The sequence below is a fragment of the Bos javanicus genome, chromosome 20, assembly GCF_032452875.1.
Source record: "Bos javanicus breed banteng chromosome 20, ARS-OSU_banteng_1.0, whole genome shotgun sequence".
NCBI classification, from domain to species: domain Eukaryota; kingdom Metazoa; phylum Chordata; class Mammalia; order Artiodactyla; family Bovidae; genus Bos; species Bos javanicus.
The window spans coordinates 56,354,293-56,380,503 of NC_083887.1; the positions used below are offsets into that span (position 1 = coordinate 56,354,293).

Consider the following 26,211-nt stretch of genomic DNA (forward strand, 5'->3'; position numbering starts at 1 on the left):
AATGTTTGCTTAAAATATACTACTAAAATTAAACGCATACGAATTTTGAAAGAGTGTGGGTATAAGAGAACTTGAACCGTACACGTGTCTGGCCGTCTGGGTGCCCTTTTGCCGGAATGAGAGGCTCTGCCATCTGTTCAGCCGGAGGAATGAGAAGAGCCCTCAGGACTGGAGGCTGTTGCTGGCTCTGACCCCAGCAGCTCACCTCACTACTGGGCCCCAGTTCCAGCGACTGAAAGTCTAGGATGGCTTTCGTGGCCCTTCGGGGTCTTTCCCATGTCTGTATTCTGTGAGACCTTAAATTCGGGCGCCCAGTAGACTTTGAATTGGTGATGACGAGGGGACCCTGGGCCTCCTAACCCCCTGCAGGACCACAGGTGTCTGCTGGGGCAAGGAAGCCATGTTGTATGTCCTGCACCCTGGAGTTGGGTGTCTGTGCCATTACTTTCTCCCTCCTCACCCCTGTGAATTTCAGAAATTAACCCAAATATGCTGAAAGGGGAGTTTACAGTTGGAGCAAGAAATTCAAAAATCCACAAAGGAGTGCTTAAAGGAGGTATTGTTAAAGGAAATTAAAGAAGATATTTTATGGTAGTGATGAGTGATTCACCTCTCACACAGACCAGTTAATTGTCCTTTAAAACTGATAGATGGTTTCAGGGATCTAGTGGTCAGTTCTGTAGTCATCCACAGCTGAGTTCAGCAACAGCTATACATAGATATTCAAGAAATTAGTACAAGAGGAACTTATAAGAATAAAGAAAAGGTAAAAATTAATGAGATAGAATTGTTAGAACTGAGAATTAGAACATAAAATTAGCATTGTGGTTGATCAAGGAAAATAGTCTCATGGATAATATTCTCATGAATTTTTCACTTCATTTAGACCTGGAATTTCTAACACAGCACATTGCTCCAATCCTTGGGAGGCTCCGGCATACCCTGATCTTCAGAACTCTGCTTATGATTGTTTTCTTCCAAGGTCAACAGTATTTGAGTTATGTATTTGAGTAACTGCAACAACTTACTCTTAGCCTTTGAAGTCTAAAACTTTAGGTCTTGTGTGGAATACTGAAGGATTGTCTTGAGTTGCAACATGCCTGTATCACAAAATAGCTAATACCCCTCAAAGAAAGTAGACAATATTTGCTTCCACTCTTCATTATACTCTAGAAATTACTTCAGAGACTTGTGAACGTTAAGTGTACATTGAATATAGAGATATTGCTGGGATTAGCTATGACTAATCCTGTGACAATGGAACACATATTTTAAAAAGTGTACCATTTTACATATATACAGTGGAATATTACTCAGCTATTTAAAAACTTCATTTGAATCAGTTCTAATGAGGTGGATGAAACTTGAGCCTATTATATAGAATGAAGTAAGTCAGAAAAGAAGAGCACCAATACAGTATATTAATGCATATATATGGAATTTAGAAAGACAGTAACGACGACCCTGTATGTGAGACAGCAAAAGAAACGCAGATATGAAGAATAGACTTTTGGACTCTGTGGGAGAACGCGAGGGTGGGGTGATTTGAGAGAATAGCAGTGAAACATGTATATTACCATATGTGAAATAGATCACCAGTCCAAGTTCAATGCATGAAACAGGGCGCTTAAAGCCAGTGCACTGGGACAACCCAGAGGGATGGGATGGGGAGGGAGGTGGGAAAGGGGTTCGGGATGGGGGACACATGTACACACGTGGCTAACTCATGTCAATGTATGGCAGAGACCACCACAATATTGTGGGGTAATTAGCCTCCAATTAGAATAAATTAATTAATTTTAAAAATAAATAAATACTAAAAAAAAGTGTACCATTTTGTTTTTATTTTTAAAATTAATTTGTATTGGACTATAGTTGGTTTACAATGTTATGTTAGTTTCAGGTGTACAGCAAGGTGAATCAGTTACACATGTATCCACTCTTTTTTAGATTATTTTCCTATACAGGTCATTACAAAGCACTGAGTTGCGTTCCCTGTGCTATGCAGTGGGTTATTAGTTATCTATTTCACATATAGCAGTGTGTATATCAGGCTTCCCAGGTGGTGCTCGTGGTAAAGAACCTGCCTGCCAACGCCGGAGACGAAAGAGACGTGGGTTTGATTCCTGGGTCGGGAAGATCCCCTGGAGGAGGGCACAGCAACCCGCTTCAGTATTCTTGCCTGGAGAGTCCTATGGACAGAGGAGCCTGGCAGCCTACAGTCCATAGTCTCACAGAGTCAGGCACACCTGAAGTGACCGGGCATGCACGCACGCGTGCTCACAGTGTGTATGTGTCAGTCCTGAGCGCCCCGTTTATCCCTTCTCCCTTCCCCTTGGGTAACTATAGCTTGTTTTCTACATCTGTGACTATTTCTGTTTTGTGAATAAGTTCATTCATACAATTTTTTAGATTTTTGTATATAAGTGAGATCATATGATACTTGTCTCTCTGACGTACTTCGCTCACTGTGACAATCTTTAGGTCCATCCATCTTGCTGCAAATGGCATTATTTCATTATTTTGTATGGCTGAGTAATACTCCATTGTATGTATGTACCACATCTACTTTACTCATTCATCTGTAGATGACATTGAGGTCATGTCCTAAAAGTGGTTGTTTACATGGCTATTGTAAATAGGGCTGCAGTGAACACTGGGTGCATTCATCTAAGGAAAATATATTGTTTCTTAATAATTAGATCTTACTTATGGCTTTACTTTGCCAACCAGGAAAAGAAATGGTTTCAAGATTCTGTGCAAAGCTTTCAGGTTACATTTCTAAAGGGATCTCAGTGTTTTGCCCAGCTCTTTTGAAAGCAGGATTAAGTAATTTTTGTCCTGCTCTTAAAAGTTGTAGTGAATGAGGGTACCTGGTGATTGATGACCTGTGTATGATAATGGGGGCTTCCCAGGTGGCGCTGGTGGTAAAGAACCCACCTGCCAATGCAGGAGATGTAAGAGACATGGGTTCCTTTCCTGGGTCACGAAGATCCCCTGGAGGAAGGTATAGCAACCCACTCCAGTATTCTTGCCTGGAGAATCCCATGGACAGAGCAGCCTGGCAGGCTACAGTCCATGAGGTAGGTCACAAAGAGTCAGATACGACTGAAGCGACTTGGCATGCTCACATTCACGTGATGAGGGGCCAAGCTATCAAAACATCTCAGGCCAACAGCTCAGCCACATCCCAGTGTCAGGCTGCTCCCGGATGACAGAGGGAGGTCCCTCTGAAGAAACCTTGTTGCCCAAAGGAACTCACAGGCTCTTGTTTGCTTACTTCTGAGTTAAGAAATCTAGATGACCCAAAGGAAGATTTTCTTGCAAAACAATAGCGCTCCAAACACAACTGTTTATCAGTATCTCCCCCACACCCACACCCCCAACCCTTTTGTGTGTGTGTGTGTGTGTGAGAAGTGATCTTTTTGCTGAGTGGCTAAGTGTTTCCAGAACAAACAAGCCTCTGGGCTCTTGCAGTCCTGCCCATCTGCTCTCCGCCCTCCAGCCCCTCCTGCGAGTTGGAGATCTGATAGCCCAGGCTGAAGTTTGAAGCTCCCGGTGGCCACGCCGCCCTTCGGAGGGGTGCCTTGTCAATGCCAGGAAAAAAAACAGGAAAGAGAAAGGGTAGGCTGGCTTCGGTGAAGTCATCCCAGTAAAGGTTAATAGCTGGGCGGTGACACCTCCTCACAGGACTGGAGCGAAAATGCTGGGCAGCCAGGCAGCGCTTTGCTCCCAGCTGCCTGTCACGGTCCCGGGAGTAAGAGGTGACCTGTTTATATTTAGAAGGGGACAGTCCTAATAACCCGGCTCCCAGCTTCATTCAAGGCAGGCCGGCGCTTCGGAAGTTTGTAAACACCTACTTTCTGAGTAGGGGAGGAGTGCTTTTCTCCAAAAAGGAAAGAACTTCACTACTGGGTTTTTTCCCCCTCCTGATAATCATCATCAGTGCGGAGAAGAAACTGCTATAGCACAGAAGGGCTGCAGCTTTCTCCACTTGGTTATTATTTTTTTAAAGGGCAGAAATGCCTGAAGGTGAAGACTTTGGACCAGGCAAAAGGTAATAATGATCTGTATTTACTTTTTCCTTGAGTCTATTTCCTTTGCCAGTTATCTTTTTTTTAAAAATTATGACTAATTTAAAAGGTAGTTGAAATTAAAATTTAAAAAGGAGTGCAAACCCTTTAGTTCCAGGAAAGGGAATTTTCTTCAGCATGAGGAGAGAAACCTAAAATTAACAGATATACCCTTAGAAACATATGCCAATAAGCGCTTTTCTTGAACGAGGAAGGGACAGCCTGAAATTATAAAAAAGTGCTTCGACCTACACCCCGTAAAGTATACTTGGGGTTTTTTGATGTTTCATTTTTAACTTTAGGTGGTAGTTGTTAGAAATTTAAGCTAGTGAACATTTTGCAAAAATGCTTGGATTTTAAAGACTTGTTGAACATTTCTAAAAGTTAACTATTAGACCAATATACCCATTTTTATATTAAACACTTTTTTTTTAAACTTCAGTTCTTGTCTTTGAAAATATGATCCCTGGGGCCCCCATATGCAGTACATTAACCAAATACTTTATTAATACCTGGCTCTAAGAAGGGGTATAGAGATGGGAAAGGAAGCAGGCAGTTATTCCTATTAATATGAACATAACTTATGTCCATACTGAAAGTTTCCACTTCTAGCCCCACTGCACTGTTAACAAAATCTGTGTGACTTGGTGTCGTTGGAATTCTGATTCAGGTCATTGAAATTCATATGTGAAAAAGTAGAAAGAAACTTGTTTTAAAAAAGGACAAGAGATTATTGCCAATCGTCAAAGAAAGTGGAAACTGGTGAATCTCTAGGAAAAAGAATAACACAGTATTTTTTTTATCATTGTATGAGCATCCCTTTTCAGCCATAGTTGTATGATTGTGTGTGTGTGTGTGTGTACTATAATGTAGCTATAATCGTGTCCTTAAAAGCTGCTTTTGTCTTTAGTTTTCATTTTCTTCCAGATTCCTTCCCAGTCCCTAAGAGGGGACATGAAATTCACATTTAATTGCCTATTAAAAGAGATTTCTATATAAAATGAGACATCAAATCAAGTGCTTGAAGATGACAATTATACACATGCCTAGATTTAGGACACAGACTAATTGATTAAATAGTTAAGAAAATATTTCCAGAGACATTTAAATGTCAGTTTTGGTTTGAGATGATGGGTGATCTACCAGGATTGTATGTGTCCCCCTTATGACATTTTAATATTTCTGAACGCAGGACTTTCCCTTTTTTACTTTACATCATGGCATTCCTAACGACTCTGCATAAATTTTTGCATAGAACAGGCATTTTTAATGAATACTTGTGAATGGAATGTATTTATAAACCATTTGAACACTGGCAAGAAGTATCTAGGGGGCCTGATCATTTCAGAGACTGAAGGGAGAGTCTTGGCAGAAATGTAATAAAGTTTGCCTTAATGAAATGTTACATTCCCACAATTAAATTAAATCATAATTAATTGTGGCTAATTATAAATACTTTGAACTCGCAGTTTATGATATAAACTAAACAAACAAGTTTTTTTCTGAGAGTGTGTTACTGGTTACAGGGTAAACAGGCAAGAAGGGGAACCCTGAATACACAGTGCATGTGTATCTATTAATAATAATTATTCCCAAAGACCAATAACTTGTGGAAAGTAGAAAACACCCTCACACTGCTCTGAAGTCGTGTACCCCTGCCTCTCCTTGTTTATTCTGCTGACATACTCTCAGCAGTTGGTGGTTTCTATAGAATATACTTTGCTTTGCCTCATATGGTTTGGTTCCACCGTATCTGTGCAAGAGAGTTAGAAAGGGCACCCCAGACAGAGGGGATGTTTAGAGCCCGGCAAGAAGTAAAATATTACACAAGAGGGAATTTTACTCTTGCTAAATTTGAGATGGAATGTCATTGGACATGCCCTTTGGTGTCACTCCTGAAAGAGATGACTATTGTAAGTCTTGAATCTGCTGATAAAATGTGCTGTTGGAGCTTGATTGTGGCAGGTTCTGGGTGAGTCCCACATTTAGGGCTCCTTCGTGTTACTTTAGTCCCATTTTGGAATTTGCTGAATGGCTCTGTAGCTGGCAGTGAGGCAACCCTGAATTCCATCAGTGGAAAGCAAGCGAGGGGAGACTTCGTGAGGGTATCCGGATGCACACTTAGGGCACCGCACGGGCGGACTGCTGTGTGGCTGTGGTCCAGTGGGCCCGACGCACCGTCAAACATTCACCAGTAGATTTCATGTGATCACAGCCACCGGTGGGCTGGGGAGGCAGGGGAGAGACCCTCCTCCTGGCCATTTATCTCGCTGCGTCGCCAGTCATAAGCCCTCTTGGTAAAAACCTCCAAAGACTCCACGCCAGTTTCAAGGTCAGGAGATGAGGGGAGAGGGTGTGAGAGAAGGCCATTCCGATGCTGGGTGGGGAAGGCAGAAAGCCAGGCGTCCGTGTCAAAGGAGAAGGAAGGGAGGGCCACAGCTGGGGAGGCACACTGGATCAAGAAATGCCAGGAGAGTCCTCCTTGCTCCAGGCGCTGGGCACTGCGTGGTCCCTTATCCTACCTCTCACCTCATTTGGGGCCCCACCTGGAGGTAGCAGGCGGGCCCTGGGGTGTCTTCAATAGCCCAGTGAGGTGTGTGTGTGGGGAGGGGATGTGTGTGGACGGGAGAACCGGTTTTCTGTTTTTCTGTTCCAATTGCCTCGAAGGGTGTGGACCCCAGGCCACCCAGACTGAGTTCCGAGTGTGTTTTATCACAGAAGCCCTTCCACAAGAGATCATTCTGTCCACACGTCCCCTGGTTCACTTGGGGCATGTTTAATCAAGCTGCATCTAATCTGGTGGCCGTGCGCCAGGTATGATGGTTTGAGCCTCTGCTTTCATGGAGCACACAGTCTGAATGGGGGTGAGACTTCACACGTTAAAAAAATCAGTAAAAAAAAATACTTCTGATAATAAGGGTTAGAATAAAATATAAGAATGGTCCTATGGGAGATGACCTGGTGGGTGTGTGGGGTGAGAGAGTCTTTAAGCAGGCCTGTCTGACAAAGTGCCCTTTTGGGGCTGAGATGTGAAGGGGTGGTCACGTTGGGGTGTCAGGTCCCCAGGAAGGAGACCCAGCTCGGGTCAAGATCCTGAGTGTGTGTGTGCTCAGTTGCTAAGTCATGGCTGACTCTTTGCAACCTGACAGACTGCAGCAGGCCAGGCTCCTCTGTCCCTGGGATTCCCCAGGCAAGAAAACTGGAGTGGGTTGCCATTTCCTCCTCCAGAGGACCTTCCTGACCCAGGAACTGAACCTGCATCTCCTGCATCGGCAGGTGAATTCTTTACCACTGAGCCTCCTGGGAAGCCCGACACCCGTTAGAAGCAGACAGACGGGAAAAGAGAGCAGTGACTAGGAGAGAGGGTTGGCCAAGTCCGCAGCACCTCCGAGGCCTCGGCAGGGGCTTGGATGGTCCTCAAGGGCATGAGAAGGTAGGGAAGGGTCTGAGGCAAGGGGCCGGGGGGCCTCCTAAATACTCGAGAGATGTTATGGGGTGATACGTGCTTTCATGAATTGATCTCAGGACCTTAACACGGTTTCTAATTTCTCATAGAAATATGGATTCTGAAGGTAAAAATGCTGATTTTAAGAACAAATCTGAGTTTATAAGTTGGAATGAGAAAAGCCTCACAAAGAAGTCTGACCAGTACCCCCTGCCCACCCCAACACACACACAGCTCAAGCTTTGTGTTGAGATGGGTTCCCTGAGCAGGTATATTTCAGCGTTCTCAAGGCTGCCAAAGTCCTTGTGCTGCCTGCCATTTGGTTTTGAAATAAGTAGAGAGAGGTGAAGTTAAAAAATAAAGGTCACACAGCCATTAAGTGAAGGAGCTGCTGTGTGAAGGCAGGCAGCTGCCTCCTGAGTCTGTCCAGACACATGCATAGTTATATGGTGGTGACCCATAGCATGGGATGGACACTTAGAAAGGCCAGTGTGGTCAGCACACTCAGAGAAAGGAGAAAGGTGGCTGGAGGTGGGAGGGGGAGGTGTATAGGATCCCCTCATTGGGCCTTGTAGTCAGTGGTGTGTTGGTAAACGTTCAACAACCTGCTCTCTGTTCTTTAGCATTTGTTGATTCCCGTGGTGTAAATATAACCACTGTGGTCAATTTCAAACCACCCCCATGTGGTCAGTGAAAGTGGGGTTCAAAGGAGATTGGAAAAACTGATTCTTGCAAACCTGCAAGGGTCAGCCGCAATGTACAAGTGGTGCTCGTGAAGTGAGTGAAAGTCCCTCAGTCGTGTCCAACTCCTTGCGATCCCTTGGACTACACAGTCCATGGACTTCTCCAGGCCTTTCCCTTCTCCAGGGGATCTTCCCAACCCAGGGATCGAACCCGGGTCTCCTGCATTGCAGGCAGATTCTTTACCAGCTGAATCACCAGGGGAGCCCAGAAATACTGGAGTGGGTAGCCTATTCCTTCTCCAGGGGATCTTCCCAACCCAGGAATGGAACCAGGGTCTCCTGCATTGCAGGCAGATTCTTTACTAACTGAGCTGTGAGGGAAGCCCAAGTCAGCCTTCCCTAGTAGTCAGTGGTGCAAAAGTCATTATTTAATTCTATTAAAAACTGCTCCATCTTCATTTATATATCCTCAAGGGATACTAGACATTCAGGAAAGCTTTGTCAAAGGAATGAATGGTTTATTTTCCTTCCACCCTTTGATGCGGTCGTGGAAAATATCTCTCAGGCATAGACAATGTTTACCATTTTCGAAATCCTGCTTTGACCCAGCCGGGCTAATATTTAAAATTGATTAAGAGCTTGGAGAACAATGTGATCTGTCCTTGTTGCAAGAGAGTGTGTTTAATGGCCATATCTTTACTCACCAGTTAACAAACCGTTAACTTCCCAAACCCCCAGGGCTCCCCAGTAAGCTTCTGGTAGTCAAGCCCTGTTGAAGCTCATTTCTGTTTCATCAACACAGGGTAACTCATTCTCTGCAATCCTTAAAATGTGATGAAGGTGGCTTTGGTTTCCATTGCCAGAGGAGGGCTGTAGCTGTTGTATGGCGGACCACTGAGAGGCCTGTCCCCAGGCTGCTGCGAGAAGCTGTCCCCAACAGAGGGACTGTCCCCTCGTTCAGGCCACCCTTACTCCCAGCTTTTTGTCTCTTCATGGGCAAATCTGTGTCTGGAGCCACTCGGTGTCTCCTCACTGTAGAAACTGGATTCCCATAGAAGGCATGGGAGGGCACAGGCTCACCTGAGGACCAAAACTCATACACAAGGTTTTCCCACTGAAGATGTTATGACTATTCATTTGGGGAAACCAAAATCGTATTAGAGAAAAATGAATGTAAAAAAAGAATGTAAGAAAAGATCCATCATAATCTTACTACCCTAAAAAAAAAAAAAAGAGGATTGTTATATGATATTCTGTCTTTCCTAGTACTTCCTTGGACAGGTTTTCTTGGCAAAGTTACAATCATGTACTTTACACACAGTTTTGTATGTTGCCTCTTCCTCTTCTGAGCACTTCTCAATGGCATTAAAGATTTGGGGAACTTTTTTTAATGCCTCAAAATACTCTCACCTTTGAATTGCTCCCATTTATTAATATTACTCTGTTGTTCAAGATTATTTTGTCATATATAAATGGGAGAAAGGTATACCACTTTAATTTTTCTCAGGGGAATGCTTAGATCCAGGGCTAAGAAGTCTGAGCTGCCCATTTCCTAAGGCCTGCTTCCAGAAACTGTCCAAGTATCATTCCCACTGTGTCCTGCTGGTCAAGCAGTCAATCCCAGTTTGAAGGGAGAGGACATGAACCCCATTTTTCCTTGGGAAGAATGTCAGTGAATTTGGGGGGGTTTATTTTAAAACTTGTAGACTGGGAAAACTTGTTTACTTACTAATGATTTTTATAAAATGTTATCAGTTGTCATTTGAAAGGATATCAATGGTAAAAATTACAGTCTGGCTCCCTCTTCAGCTTTAAAAAAAAAATGCAGGCTAGTGACATCTAAGGGAATGCTCCAGTGGTCTGGTCTCTTGGTGACTTTTTTATATAGAATAACTTCTTAGTTTGTTGATGCTCACATTTTTACACATAAACACTTAACTATTTTAACTCTTCTGTAGAATGCATACATGGTCTGTGCAATGATGCAAAGCTGTTTCCAGTTCTGGCTGCAAATCCCAATTTCACCAATGACTAGCTGAGTGGCATCTTTGAATTTAATTTTGTTATCAATAAAATGGGGATAATAATACTTCCTTTATCAGTTTGTCTTATAGATGAAATATGGTAATCCACATTAAATATTTAGCTTTATAAGTGGCTTATCATAAGCCTTCAAGAAATAGTTAATGATAATAATACTTGCATAAGTTATATACTTCCTTAGGCAATATAGAATAGGTCACTTTTAAGTGAAAACACCTCAACCATCTGTGGTTTCATCCTCGTGAATATTCTGATTGCTGGTCATGATCCGTGCAGAGGCTGTTCAGTAACCCATCCACTCTAGATGGTGGACTCAGCCTTGGGTGTGCACAGAATTGGCCCATTCTTGTATGGTTTGGTCGAGATGGTCGGTTTGGGTAGGGCCATAATGGGGTGTGTGTTCAGTTCACATTGTTTTGATTCTTCCTGGGATTGATGTAACCCACTGTCATGCCAGTGACCTGTGTTGAGTCAAAGTACTTACTCTTTCTTGAGGGAACAAGGATGTCTGCCCAGTGCATCCAACAGAGAACTGAGTGCCCACAGGAGGGAGTTCAGTGCACTTGTCTAAGTGTGTGTATGGTAGTCGCTCAGTTGTGTCTGACTCTTTGCTATCCTGGATGGCAGCCCACCAGATTCCTCCATTCATGGGATATCCAGGCAAGAATACTGGAGTGGGTTGCCATGCCCTCCTCCAGGGCATCTTCCTGACCCAGTAATCGAACCCAGGCCTCCTGCACTGCAGGCAGATTCTTTGCGGCCTGAGCCACCAGATAAGCCCACTTGTCTAAGTGATTTGCTTTAATCTTATGGGCACCATGATTCTTCTAAACAATTGTATTTCCATCTCTGATTTAGCCATTTGGGGGTAAATCACAGCTCACTTCTAGATGGTATGTGGGACCCTCCAGATGTACTTCTGTATGTTCTTCTTCCCCTGGGCTCTTCTAATTTCCTCTCCCATCAGGCGTTTTAGTCTCATTCCTTTGTAGGGCCACAGGCCCTATGGCTGCAGGGGTTGTATTCAAGGCATCCAGCTGAGAGAGTCAGTGGAGGTGGGGGCCACTGCCGTCCATCCTGGGTTCCATCCCCAAGCCCTGTGCCCTGGAGTGACGCTTCATCTCCTGGAAAAGGTGCACCATTTTGTACAAATACAGCCTGTGGACTAACGGGCTCTGCTCCTTGAGCTGTTTATTTATCCCTCGTTCACTATGTATTTTTACAAGCGACCTCAAATCCTTTCTAGACCAGAGTGAGAAAAAGTAATTACCAAGGGAACAACCTCTGCCACACACGAAGATGCTGTGAAGGGTTAAGGGCAGGAGGAGAAGGGGACGACAGAGATGGTTGGATGGCATCACCGACTCAGTGGACATGAGTTTGAGCAAACTCCGGGAGATAGCAAAGGACAGGGAAGCCTGGCGTGCTGCAGTTCATGGAGTCGCAAAGAGTCGGACACAACAACAGCAGCAACATGTATAAAGAAACAGAAAATGAAGTGTGCCACTCACCTAGTTTTAAACTTTAGACAAGGGGACAAAAAAGATTCAGTACTGGAGAAGGTCAGTTATAGGTTGAAGTTAAGGGGAAAGAAATTCAGTGCCTCAATTTTGTGTTTGAGAAAATAGGGCATCCACTTACAGTCTTTTAAAGGAAGGTTGCTTTGAAAATCAGAAGTTTTCTTCAGCGATTACATTGCTCTTTCAAATAAAATCAAGGAGTTTCAGTTGGTTTCTGGGGCTGGTTGGCCACATCACAGCCTAGTAAGAGTGTATAATAAGAACCAGCCCAAAGTCAGAGGAAGGACCTTCAGGCAGAAGTGAGTTAAAACTCTGTTGATGTTTCTCCCGCTGTTCTTGTGAAACTACCGTGAACTCTGAATAGGAAAATAAAAGTGGCCTCCTTAAGGAGTCCTGGCTTCCGGTTCTTCAGCCAGAGTGACCTCATCTCATCCCATGTTTTGTGAGTGAGATGATCAGTTAGGAGGATTCTACCTGAGCCGTTCCTCCGTGTATTTTTTTTCTAATTTCTCTCTCATCCTCTCCTGCATCCGTTCTGTCTCTAATCTCTTTTCCCTGGTGCCTTCAACACAGGAACTACCTTCTCACTCATGGTACTCACCCACCTCTTGGTCCCAAACTGCCAAAAGCCTGGATGTAGCAACACATGGCAGTACATCTAGGTCACACACTGTCCTGTTGCAGACGTTGGGAAACAGTGGGGTGGGGAGTGTCCTGGCTGTTCCCAGAAGGCACACAGAAGCTCAGTGCTCAGGAGGACACACGTGGGACCCTTAGAAGGAGGCTCCCATGAACCCTCCAGGCAGAACACGCTCCCCTACCTGCTGCCCCCCACCACACACACACCCCACAACCTCATTTCTGCAGGGTTGCCCTGCCCTGGGCGTGACTGTCACCCAGTGGCACAGTGCCACAGAGGCCTATTAAAGATGCTACTCTGTGGATTCAGCAGCGTCTCGAGAGGGATCACCAGCCCACATGGTCTTCCTTGGAAGGGGAGATATGGAACAAGGTGAGAGAGGGCTGAGGCCTCCACCTGCCTGCTCTTCTCCGTAACGCTGATTTATGACGGGTTGGTGTGTTTCCAGGGTGGAGACTGGCTCCCCAGAGCTGGGCAGACACCCACTTGTGGTGGTGCATCAGAGGCATCAGCTTGTAATTACCAGCAAGATGCAGCCTCTTTGCTTGCTGTAAACTGAATGAGCAGCCATGCACCAGTATTATCCATGACTCAGGAAGGAACATCTTCTGGTCGGTGTTTTAGTTGAACTCTAAGCAAGTGTTTTATTTTTTAAAGGAAAACAAGCCCATCTGTCAGAGCGTTTTCACATTATGCCTGTAGAAACATGCCTATAGACTCTGTCTTCAGAGAAGAGGTTGCGATTGTTGTTGTTAGTTGCTCAGTCATATCCAACTCGTTGCGACCACATGGACTGTAACCCGCCAGGCTCCTCAGTCCATGGGATTTCCCAGGCAAGAATACTGGAGTGGGTTGCTATTTCCTTCTCTTGGGGATCTTCCCGACCCAGGGATCGAAGCCGTGTTTCCAGCATTGGCAGGCAGATTCTTTACTGCTGAGCCACCAGGGAAGCCCAGAGAAGATGAGGGGATTACAGATGTGTTTCTACATTTTGGGGAATTATTAGCATCTACTACTGGGAGTATTCTGTGCAGAACTCATTAATTATGTGGCATGAACGTGTAGGTCATTCAGTTGCATCCTACTCTTTGTGACCTCATGGACTATAACCCTGCAGGCTCCTCTGTCCATGGTATTCTCCAGGCAACAGTATTGGAGTGGGTTGCCATTCCCTTCTCCAGGGGATCTTCCCGACCCAGAAGTTGAACCCAGGTCTCCTGCATTGTAGCTCCTGCCGTTTGAGCTACCAAGGAAGCCCATTATGTGGCATATGTATGTTTAAACGTGGCTCTCTTCTCTAAGAAATTAACTCAGTGTTTCTCGAGTAACTTGTTACCTAAGTAGTAGATAACTTTCCTTCCAAAGTGATTAAAGTGAATATGAATTCTAGATAGTCATAGTTTCCCCACTTTGTAATATGAAAACTTCCCTTTAGAAGTGTATTTTTTGTATGAAGGAAGACTTGAGACATAGGAGTACACACATCAATAGATTATAAACCTAGACTTAATTGACTTGCTTGCTGAAACAAGAAGAGATTTGCTCAGTAAACTAAGATACGGCTGACATTGGCAGCGACAATAAAGGAAGAAATAGATAATCCCTTTTTTGGGCACTGCAGAGGGGAAAATAGGAGGCGGTTTGTTCCATAAGTGTTGAGGGTTTGGTGGCAAATGACTTCATTCTCTGATGCCAACTCCTATAAACTGGAAATGGTGCCTGGAGCTCTGACAGGATTGTGAGGCCTCACTGGGAAGATTCTAGAAAGAGTATGATGACAAATTAGCATGGTCTGCTGTACTTGGGGAGGGTAGAGTAGTTACATGTATGAAGCCCACTGCACAAGGGTGAGGAGTATGGGTTGGAGTTGGAGGGGCTGAGGTTTAATCTTTGTTTATTTAGATAAACTTTGAAAGACCCTAAAGTTTTCAGTGATATTTATGGCACCTTGACTTTTCCTCTGCGTTAGATACCAGTGTTCTGAAACTTAGCAGCTTCACCCAGGGAAAAGTCTGAAGGTTAGATGCCTTTTGCTAAGACCTGGATAAACTTCTGGGGCAAGGACTATTTTAAGATCAGAGGAAATTTTTCTCACTGTAATACTTGACAGGCCAAATCTGGCATTCAACAACTTCAACCAGTAATATGACAAATTGTGTGCTTATATTTCGTTAGCAAAAGGACTGTTTTGGTGACCACAGGCTTGAGAGGCTGGTGGGCTGGAGCTGGAAAGACCTGGGTTTAGATCCTGAGTGCTGCTGCTTCTTGGTTGTGTCCCCCTTCTCATCTGGAAAATGGGGGCATTTAGTCCACCTTGTCAGATATTTGTGAGGATTAAGGAAAATGTTATCAAGATCCTAATGTAGTTTCTGGGCTTCCCTGGTGGCTCAGAAGTAAAGAATCTGCCTCCCAAGGCAGAAGAGGCAAGAGATGGGGGGTTTGATCCCTGGGTTGGGAAGGTCCCTGGAGGAGGAAATGGTAACCCACTTCAGCATTCTTGCCTGGAGAATTCCATCGACAGAAGAGCCTGGCAGGCTACACTCCATGGGGTCACAAAGAGTCAGACTCGATTTAGTGACAACAACATGTAGTTCCTCGCATTTGGTATGTGCACAATAAGTGGAAGGTGTCCTTGGACTAGAAGTCCTTTGAATGGTTCCTGGTTGGCTCGCTGGGCTAATCAGTGATCCCTGTCATAGCAGTACCCAGAAGTTCAGTGAAGCCCTGAGGCCAAATCCACCCGCGGCCTGTTTTTATAAATCAAATTTTCCTGGGAAACACCATGCTCTTCCGTTTGCATGTTGCCCTCATGCTGTGAAGCAGAGTTGCGTATACAGACTGGCCAGCAGGGCCCAAATATTTGCTCTCTGGCCCTTTCCAGAACACATTTGTCTCCTCTGCTCTAGGGCATAACAGCTTCCACTGTTTGTCTGCATTCTGAGTCGTGTGTTCATTCTCAAATCTCTTAATGGCCATTGCTGTCACTACTGTAATCGCATAATTTTAATTATAAATTATAATAAACTGATGAAGTAAGAGATCAAAAGGAGTATTGTTGTGGGAGAGTCTACTGGCTGTCCCCAAATCCTTGACTTCCTTTCCTTTGGTAATAAGAATCTCAAGTTCCAGCTGGAAGATGGCCACCAGCAATTTAATTACATTTCTTAGGCTCCCATGCAGCCAGACATGGCCATGTGATGACATTCCAGCCAGTGGGATGTGCTTGGAAGCTTCAAATACAACTTACAGGTCATGATTTCAAAGGGAGAGGGGGTGCCTTCTGCTTCCATCCCATAGACCATGGGATGGTTATGTGATGTTGAGAACATGGAGCAACAAGATGGAAAGAACCTGGGTCTTCAGCATTACAGAGATCTCATGTCAGCCCTGGACCACTGTGCTCTGCTGTCCCTGAGGGAAAACAGAAGTGCTTTCTTGTTTAAACCCCTGTCACTTTGACATTTGACACAAAAGACAAACTTATATCTTAATACATACAGCTGTTTATGAAAATTAAGTTAAATGTATTAGAATCAGTAAGGGCCAGTTACAAAGTAACAATACTATTTTTAAAGAGTGGACAAACAACTAAAAAGGTCCATGGGAAATAGGCATAAAAATTGAGAATGATCCTTTATGTGGGTTGTTTGACTTATTAAATTCTCATTCCTCTGTAAATAAATGAAACAAGAAATTATGGGTAATTCACTAGGATGTGTTTTATGCCAGAACGCCAGTCTTGTTCTAAGCCCTAACTCAACTGGCACATTTATAATTCCCACAGCACATATGCAAACATTAATGTTTACTGGACTGAGTTGACTGACCCACGAGTGGACTGCTTGGTTTGTCAGTCTCCAGTCAGCATTCAAGTTCTACCCTGAGCCTAAGGATATTCACGCCAACTGCTCATTAGCATGGCTGAGAACTAATCATCTACACGAGCTCAGATAGGGCTTCCCTGGTGGCTCAGTGGAAAGAATCCACCTGCCTTCTGGGTCCAGGAAGATCCCCTGGAGAAGGAAATGGCAACCCACTCCAGTGACATTGCCTGGAGAATCCCATGGACAGATGAGCCTGAGTCCATGACGTTGCAAAGTTGGACATGGCTTAGGGACTAAACAATAATAACAACAACTGGAATAGGGAAGTTATCTAATACTGAAAAAGCAGCTTCAAAGTGACCATGGTTTGCAACAGATAAAGATGGGCTGTGTTTGCTCTTTTAAACCCCGTGATGAAAATCTGAGATAGGAAGTATAATCAGTTCAGTTCAGTCTCTCAGTTGTGTCTGACTGTTTTCGACCCCATAAATTGCAGCCCGCCAGGCCTCCCTGTCCATCACCAACTCCTGGAGTTTACTTAAACTCATCGAGTCAGTGATGCCATCCAGCCGTCTCATCCTCTGTCGTCTCCTTTTCCTCCTGCCCCTAAACCCTCCAAGCATCAGGGTCTTTTCCAATGAGTCAACTCTTTGCATGAGGTGGCCAAAGTACTGGAGTTTCAGCTTCAGCATCAGTCCTTCCAATGAACACCCAGAACTGATCTCATTTAGAATGGACTGGTTGGATCTCCTTGCAGTCCAAGGGACTCTCTCAAGAGTCTTCTCCAACACCACAGTTCAAAAGCATCAATTCTTTGGCGCTCAGCTTTCTTCACAGTCCAACTCTCACATCCATACATGACCACTGGAAAAACCATAGCCTTGACTAGACGGACCTTTGTTGGCAAAGTAATGTCTCTACTTTTAAATATGCTATCTAGGTTGGTCATAACTTTCCTTCCAAGGAGTAAGCGTCTTTTAATTTCATGGCTGCAATCACCATCTGCAGTGATTTTGGAGCCCCCCAAATAAATTCTGACACTGTTTCCATTGTTTCCCCATCTATTTGCAATGAAGTGATGGGACCGGATGCCATGATCTTAGTTTTCTGAATGTTGAGCTTTAAGCTAACTTTTCACTCTCCTCTTTCACTTTCATCAAGAGGCTCTTTAGTTCTTCTTCACTTTCTGCCATAAGGGTGATGTCATCTGCATATCTGAGGTTACTGATATTTCTTCCAGCAATCTTGATTCCAGCTTGTGCTTCTTCCAGCCCAGTGTCTCTCATGATGTACTCTGCATATAAATTAAATAAGCAGGGTGACAATATACAGCCTTGGTGTACTCCTTTTCCCATTTGGAACCAGTCTGTTGTTCCATGTCCAGTTCTAACTGTTGCTTCTTGACCTGCATATAGGTTTCTCAAGAGGCTGGTCAGGTGGTCTGGTATTCCCATCTCTTTCAGAATTTTCCACAGTTTATTGTGATCCACACAGTCAAAGGCTTTGGCATAGTCAATAAAGCAGAAATCAATGTTTTTCTGGAACTCTCTTGCTTTTTCGATGATCCAGTGGATGTTGGCAATTTGATCTCTGGTTCCTCTGCCTTTTCTAAAACCAGCTTGAACATCCGGAATTTGACGGTTCACGCATTGCTGAAACCTGGCTTGGAGAATTTTGAGCATTACTTTACTAGCATATGAGAGGAGTGCAATTGTGCAGTAGTTTGAGCATTCTTTGGCATTGCCTTTCTTTGGGATTGGAATGAAAACTGACCTTTTCCAGTCCTGTGGCCACTGCTGAGTTTTCCAAATTTGCTGGCATATTGAGTGCAGCACTTTCACAGCATCATCTTTAAGGATTTGAAATAGTTCAACTGGAATTCCATCACCTCCACTAGCTTTGTTTGTAGTGATGCTTTCTAAGGCCCCCTTAACTTCACATTCCAGGATGTCTGGCTCTATGTGAGTGATCACACCATCATGATTATCTGGGTCGTGAAGATCTTTTTTGTACAGTTCTTCTGTGTATTCTTGCCATCTCTTCTTAATATCTTCTGCTTCTGTTAGGTCCATACCATTTCTATCTTTTATTGAGCCTATCTTTGCATGAAATGTTCCTTTGGTATCTCAGATTTTCTTGAAGAGATCTCTAGTCTTTCCCATTCTGTTGTTTTCCTCTACTTCTTTGCATTGATGGCTGAGAAAGGCTTTCTTCTCTCTCCTTGCTATTCTTTGGAAGTCTGCATTCAGATACTTATATCCTTCCTTTCTCCTTTGCTTTTCGCTTCTCTTCTTTTCACAGCTATTTGTAAGGCCTCCTCAGACAGCCATTTTGCATTTTTGCATTTCTTTTTCTTGGAGATGGTCTTGCTCCCTGTCTCCTGTACAATGTCATGAACCTCAGTCCATAGTTCATCAGGCACTCTATCTATCAGATCTAGTCCCTTAAATCTATTTCTCACTTCCACTGTATAATCATAAGGGATTTGATTTAGGTCATACCTGAATGGTCTAGTGGTTTTCCCTACTTTCTTCAATTTAAGTCTGAGTTTGGCAATGAGGAGTTCATGATCTGAGCCACAGTCAGCTTCCAGTCTTGTTTTTGCTGACTGTGTAGAGCTTATCCATCTTTGGCTGCAAAGAATATAATCAATCTGATTTCGGTGTTGACCATCTGGTGATGTCCATGTGTAGTGTCTTCTCTTGTGTTGTTGGAAGAGGGTGTTTGCTATGACCAGTGCATTCTCTTGGCAGAACTCTATTAGCCTTTGCCCTGCTTCATTCTGTACTCCAAGGCCAAATTTGCCTGTTACTCCAGGTGTTTCTTGACGTCCTACTTTTGCATTCCAGGCCCTTATAATGAAAAGGACATCTTTTTTGGGTGTTAGTTCTCTAAAAGGTCTTGTAGGTCTTCATAGAACCATTCAACTTCAGCTTCTTCAGTGTTACTGGTTGAGGCATAGGCTTGGATTACCGTGATATTGAATGGTTTGCCTTGGAAACAAACAGAGATCATTCTGTTGTTTTTGAGATTGAATCCAAATACTGTGTTTTGGACTCTTGTTGACTATGATGGCTACTCCATTTCTTCTAAGGGATTCCTGCCCACAGTAGTAGATATAGTGGTCATCTGAGTTAAATTCACCCATTCCAGTCCATTTTAGTTTGCTGATTCCTAGAATGTCGACGTTCACTCTTGCCATCTCCTGTTTGACCACTTCCAATTTGCCTTGATTCATGGACCTGACATTCCAGGTTCCTATGCAATATTGCTCTTTACAGCATCGGACCTTGCTTCTATCACCAGTTACATCCACAGCTGGCTATTGTTTTTGCTTTGGCTCCATCCCTTCATTCTTTCTGGAGTTATTTCTCCACTGATCTCCAGTAGAATATTGGGCACCTACTGACCTGGGGAGTTCCTCTTTCAGTATCCTATCATTTTCCCTTTCATGCTGGCAAGAATGGGGTTCACAAGGCAAGAATACTGAAGTGGTTTGCCATTCCCTTCTCCAGCGGACCACATTCTGTCAGACCTCTCCACCATGACCCGTCCATCTTGGGTGGCCCCACACGCCATGGCTTAGTTTCATTGAGTTAGACAAGGCTGTGGTCTGTGTGATCAGATTGGCTAGTTTTCTGTGAGTATGGTTTCAGTGTGTCTGTCCTCTGATGCCCTCAGGCAACACCTACCATCCTACTTGGGTTTCTCTTACCTTGGATGTGGGGTATCTCTTCATGGCTGCTCCAGCAAAGCGCAGCCGCTGCTTCTTACCTTGGACGAGGGGTATCTCCTCACTACAGCCCCTCCTGACCTTGAACGTGGAGTAGCTCCTCTCGGCCCTCCTGCGCCCACAAAGCCGCTGCTCCTTGGACACGTGGTAGCTCCTCTTGGCCACCGCCCCTGACCTCCAGCGTGTGGTAGCTTGTCTTGGCCGCTGCCCCTGATCTCGGGCGTGGGGTAGCTCCTCTCGGCCGCCGCCCCTGACCTCGGGCGTGGGGGCGTGGAGTAACTCTTCTCGGCCGCGCTTCTTCACGGTCTGTCGCAGCTGAGTCGCTTCTGCGCGGGGGAAGTTTAATCACTCCCAGGTAATTAGACCCTGACAGTAAGGAGCACCCATTGCTTCTGGAAAATTTGCCTTTGTCTTCTGACCCTCATCTCTGCCATCTTCTGCTCAATGTTTCCAGTGAAACCAGAGGTCCTGCTTTGACCAGACACAGAATTTTGACTCACATGTTTTAGCAACTTTGGAAAAGAAAGATAACAAACCAGTGAAGGTTGGAGCCTTGGGCCACCTAGAGGATCCAGCTGACTGAGCCTGCAGAGGGTGGGCTGGCTGGACGGGGCGTCTGCTCTGGCCTTGCAGTTCCCAGGGCCCGGCTCGGAAATCAGTAAAGAAAAGATGAACCCTCCTTGTTGTTCTGTCGCTCAGTCGTGTCTGACTCCACAATCCCATGGACAGCAACACGCCAGCCTTCCCTGTCTTTCACTATCTCCCGGAGTTTGCTCCAACTCATAAAATTCCTTATATGGTTTTAGGTTTCTCCATCCTAGGACCACAGATATGGACAGTTTACATCTTTAGTATCCTCACAGTCTCAGAGAATGGAAGCAGATGGGGCCCTCACAGCTTATTAGGAGGTCTGTTTGCTGGGAACATCTCCTAGCCTGAGATCTGACACTTTGACGTCAGTACTTGACGGGTCTCTGATAGCTAATGGCAGAGGTTCTTTTTCCCATTGGTATCACCAGGGGTGTGTTAAGGGATGTTGTCAGCTTTAAACATTTCTCTCTAAAGTTAATGTCAGTTTCTAAATCGACTCTTTATAGTAGAAAATAAACGTTTATTTCATGAAAGTAGAGGACATATCTAGAGTTTTCCTGAGTTCAAGTAAACATGTGAATGGATTATAAAATCCTTGAACAGAAGGTGTCGTTGATGATCAAATCCAGCCGTACTCAACCTGGAGCCCATGAACCCTCTGAATCCCTGAGATATTTCAAAGGAGGCTAAATATTATCCAAAACCAGTTAATATCCAGTCTGGTCCAGCAGAATGGCTCCCCAGTGACTTCTGGGGTTGCTATGCCGCTGATCTGTATATTATTATATTCATGCATTCTTTAGCATAATTCATTAAAAAACATTAATTTCATTTCCTCTTATGATTCCAAAGAGTCCCTTCATAACAGAGTTGATTCATTCTTGGCCTCTCGGGCTATATATTCAAAATAAATTTAATTTTTAAGTGAACCTAATCATTCTTAGCATCTGGGGTGTCTGGTGGTTACGCTTTGTACAGGGATTGTTCAGACCATGTCAGTACTAGATAGTTTTGTTAAAAGGTACATAAACTAGAAGGTATAGGCTTTTGTTTATGACAAGAGAAGCCAAGGCATATATCTATCTATAGAAGCAATTACCTTTTCTAGAGCCCAACATTTTATGAGCTGTCTTTTCCATTTCTTAAAAATGCACAGTAGCATGAGCTAGGGGGAAAAAAAATAATGTGCATGATAAATTCAGTCCTGATCAACATAGAATTCTAAACACAGAATATCTTTCAAGACAATGATTAAAAGATCTCCCTCTCTCTTGCAGTGCACATTATTTGTTTAAAATAGTAATCATGTTGTTTAATTATAGGTGATTTTCTTTGACCATCTGCCTCCATTGGTTTTATTTTGGCTGTGGTCAGTTCCCTGAAGACCTGTTATCTTTAAGACTCTCACCAAGGATGATGAACTCGCAAGAAGCTCAGGATGAAATATTTGGTACCACTTTACTGATCCACTTAGGGCTTTTCTGATAGCTCAGTTGGTAAAGAATCCACCTGCAATGTGGGAGATCCTGGTTCGACTCCTGGGTGAGGAAGATCCCCTGGAGAAGGGAAAGGCTACCCACTCCAGTATTCTGGCCTGAGAATTCCATGGACTGTATAGTCCATAGGGTCAAAAAGAGTTGGACATGACTGAGCAACTTTCACTTTCACTTACTGATCTACTTAACTGGATGGAGACCACCCTGGGAATGTCCAGGCCCAGTTACATGCTGTGTCACAGTAGTCTTGTCCTTGTGGTTCTGGATGGTTCCACATGGCAAAAAGTGTTAAGGCAATCCAAGTGTGGGTTGGAAAAGAATTTGCTGACACAGAGCATTTCAGAAGAGGGTGAGTTTATTAAAAGCAAAAAGCAGAGATACTGAGGGTACTGCAAATGCAACATGCCAACCTCCTGACAGACCAGGGAGAGTAGACACTTTGGGAGGGTTAGTAGCCAATTTTTATAGCTTCAAGACAGGGACAAATCCTGCTGGAAGGTTGGCATTAGGTGATTGGTTAGGATGCCATAGGGTGACTTCCGGGGTAGGCATTTTTGCCTAATATGAGTCAGGAAGCATGCTTGTGATGATCAAGGGGGTTTTTGGCAACAGTCACAAAGGGGCTCAGTCAGCTTTGGAGATGACCTTGGTTCTGGGCTCTGCTTCTGTGGCCTTGGTACAAAGCCTCACACCTGTGGCCTTGGAGCAGGACTCAACAAAAAGTAAACGATTAAGGCTGATCAAAGATCTATTTCACCTTACTCAGGCTCTTTTCAAGTTTATTTCATGTAACTATATTATAGTGTTGGGAAGGAATAAATTTTCCTCAACCCTTCTAGGTACTTCTGGCCAGTCTGAGAATTAAATTGGCATGAGCTAGATTAACAGGACAAAATCAAACAGAAGTTTATTAGCATGTGTATACATGAGAGACACTCAGGAGAACTGAGTAACTACCATCTTTAGATAAAGACACAGAGAATGTCGAGGGTAGTGGTTTCGGACTTTTAAGGCTAGAAGGCAGTTGACATGGAGATAGAAGAGCAGATGTTTGGGGACTTCTCTGATGGTCCAGTGCTTAAGACACCACACTCCCAATGCAAGGGGCCAAAGTTCGATCCCTGGTCAGGGAACTAGATCTCACGTGCCACAGCTAAGACCTGGCACGACCAAATAAATTTTAACAGAAGCAAATGCTTGGTAAGTGAAGGTTGGCTGGGCCTGCAGAGCAGTGGGACACAGAGTGGACTCTGATCTCTAGGCCTGCCGAGTTTCTCCCACCATACTCAGATCATGTTCTTTGCCGATGTCTCTGATTCTCACTTGGTTCCTGGGACAGGCCCTCTATCTACATTATTTTAGGCATTTTAGGGAGAAGGTCAAAGTTTCTTCCTGAGTTTTTTGGGCCTTGGTTGTTTTCAGCTCAAAATAATACACAATTTGGGGTAGCAGATTTTGCTCCCCTGCAACAGAGTACAAGCAGAACGTGATCATAATACATTCTGTGTGTAAAAACATGAAGGCCTATAGCGTTTTACTGACTAGACAATCCAGTTAAACAGTGACCTAGAGGGAGAGGAGTAATGGGTATGGGTATATTGGGCAAAGAGTGTGTTTGGATTTTTCCCATTACTTCTTATGGAAAAACTGGAATAAACTTTTTGGCCAACAACATGGGGCCTGAGCAAGCTGGGGAGGTGTGAGCACACTTTCCTAGGAGATCTGACTCAGTCTCGGTAGTTTCCTAAAAATGGCTACAATATCGGACAAGCAGGTGTTCTCCAATGTACTGGCTTGGCAGTTTATCCACCTGGAAATTGCTTGTGGCAGCCTTTAGATTCTCCTGAACGCCACAGAAGGAATTTGCATTCTAGAGGCAGCCGTGAGTGTCTGCAAAGATAAAAGGGGATGGGGGAGATGGCAGGTACCTCTCTCACTGGCATGAAGTTCAGCCTAGATCATTTCAGTCTCCTTTATTTGCATTGAACTACATTGCACAAGGGAATATGAATTTTTAGAGTAAGGTTTTCTAAGCAAATTATAATTGCAAATGGATATGAAATGTTGGGGGAAATCTTTAAATAAAGTGTTTGCAGAAACCCCTTCACTTTTCAGGTATAAAATGAACAATAACATTTATCAAGGTGGTGAAAAATGCACTGAAGGTAACTCCTTTTTAGTTCATTACCAGCCAAATTCTCTCTCTTTTTTTTTTTTTTAAACTTTTTATTTTGTATTGGGGTCTAGCTGATCAGCCAGTTAAAATGTTGTGATAACTTCAAGTGAACAGCAAAAGGACTCAGCCATACATATACACATATCCATTCTTCTCCATGTGGTGTTGGAGAAGACTCTTGAGAGGGAAGCCTGGCGTGCTGCCATCCATGAGGTCGCAAAGAGTCGGACTGAGTGGCTGAACTGAACTGATTCTTCTCCAAACTCCCCTCCCATCCATGCTGGCGCATAACACTGAGCAGAGTTCCCTGTGCTACACAGTAGATCCTTGTCAGTTATCCATTTTAAATATAGCAGCGTGTACGTGTCCATCCCAAACTCCCTAATTATCCCTTCTGCCCCATCCTTCCCCCAACCCTGGCCTCTCACAACCATTAAGTTCTCAGTCTGTGAGTCTCTTTCTGTTTTGTAAGTAAGTTCTTTCGTATTGTTTTTTTTTTTTTTTTCAGATTCCACATATAGAAGATTTCATATGCTATTTCTCCTTCTCTGTATCAGCCAGATTCTTACTGCTGCTCTGTGTATGAGAAAGTAGGGGAAATACATTCCTGTAACAACTCTCTAAAAGCAGACAGGCTGTGTTAATTGCTTTTTAGAATTTTTGTTTTCCTAAAAAAGCTATCACTAGGAGACATAAGTTCTGAAGTTTGTCTTCACTCCACAGCATCAACCACTGCACCCCACCCCCCAACAAAACATGGCTTCTCGGTAACCTGTGCCAGGCCCACCTCTCCTCCCCGCCCACCACATACTCCTTTCTAGTTTGTGCCAAACACACCCCCACTTTCCGCCATGCTGCTGTTGGATATGGCCTTGTACTCATTCACCATTAAAACATGCAATATCCACACAGTAGCTCATTGTTAAAAATCTGCTTTTGAGGGAGGGCTATGGTTTTTCCTGTTGTCATGCATGGATGTGAGAGTTGGACTGTGAAGAAGGCTGAGCACTGAAGAACTGATGCTTTTGAACTGTGGTGTTGGAGAAGACTCTTGAGAGTCCCTTGGACTGCAAGGAGATCCAACCAGTCCATCCTAAAGGAGTTCAGTCCTGGGTGTTAATTGGAAGGACTGATGGTGAAGCTGAAACTCCAGTACTTTGGCCACCTCATGCAAAGAGTTGACTCATTGGAAAAGACCCTGATGCTGGGAGGGATTGTGGGCAGGAGGAGAAGGGGACGACAGAGGATGAGATGGCTGGATGGCATCACTGACTCGATGGACGTGAGTCTGGATGAACTCTGAGAGTTGGTGATGGACAGGGAGGCCTGGCGTGCTGCAATTCATGGGGTCGCAAAGAGTCGGACACGACTGAGCTACTGAACTGAACTGAACTGATGGCCTGTTTAGCAAGCAATAAGACATCATAATGCAACTCTCATTTTCTCTATGACTGGTAACAGTGATCTTCTTGGTAGGGGCACATTCTTGTGAAGTGAAGTGAAGTGAAGTTGCTCAGTCGTGTCCGACTTTGCGACCCCATGGACTGTAGCCTACCAGGCTCTTCCGTCCATGGGATTTTCCAGGCAAGAGTACTGGAGTGGGTTGCCATTTCCTTCTCCACACATTCTTGTAGGAAACATCAACATTGTTTACTGGCTTTGAAAAGAAAAGAAACAGGAAATTCACTCTTTAAAGATCTAAGGTGAGACAGGGTCCCGTGATTTAACAGTGTAACATTTGTATATGTGTGTGTGGGGGTGGGGGTGGGGGGCTGTGCGGAGTCTTCTTTGTTTTGTTTAAATTTATTTATTTTTCAATGAAACAAAGATGAGTACTTTTAATGATGAAAGGTGCAATTCACAGAGAAGATAGACACCATAAACCATTGGACACCTAACAACAGAGAAACAAAGATACATACAGCAAAAATCAGAAGAAATATAAGGGATAAGAAATATATGTATAATCATAGTGAGACATATTCTT

At 44.1% G+C, this 26,211-nt stretch overlaps 1 protein-coding gene across 2 annotated transcripts in view; it reads left to right on the forward strand.

The window, feature by feature from the left end:
* Nucleotides 1-26,211, forward strand: part of RETREG1 (reticulophagy regulator 1) — a 158,068-nt gene that overhangs the window by 103,495 nt on the left and 28,362 nt on the right. Inside the window, exon 1 of one of the 2 annotated variants that reach the window (XM_061393847.1) lies at nucleotides 3,426-4,057. The exons of the other annotated variant lie outside the window; for it this stretch is intronic. Coding sequence (XP_061249831.1) covers nucleotides 4,023-4,057 — 35 coding nt within the window. The 5' untranslated portion in view covers nucleotides 3,426-4,022. Of the gene's footprint in view, nucleotides 1-3,425; nucleotides 4,058-26,211 lie in introns of those variants that run through there. 2 annotated transcript variants of the gene reach the window in all.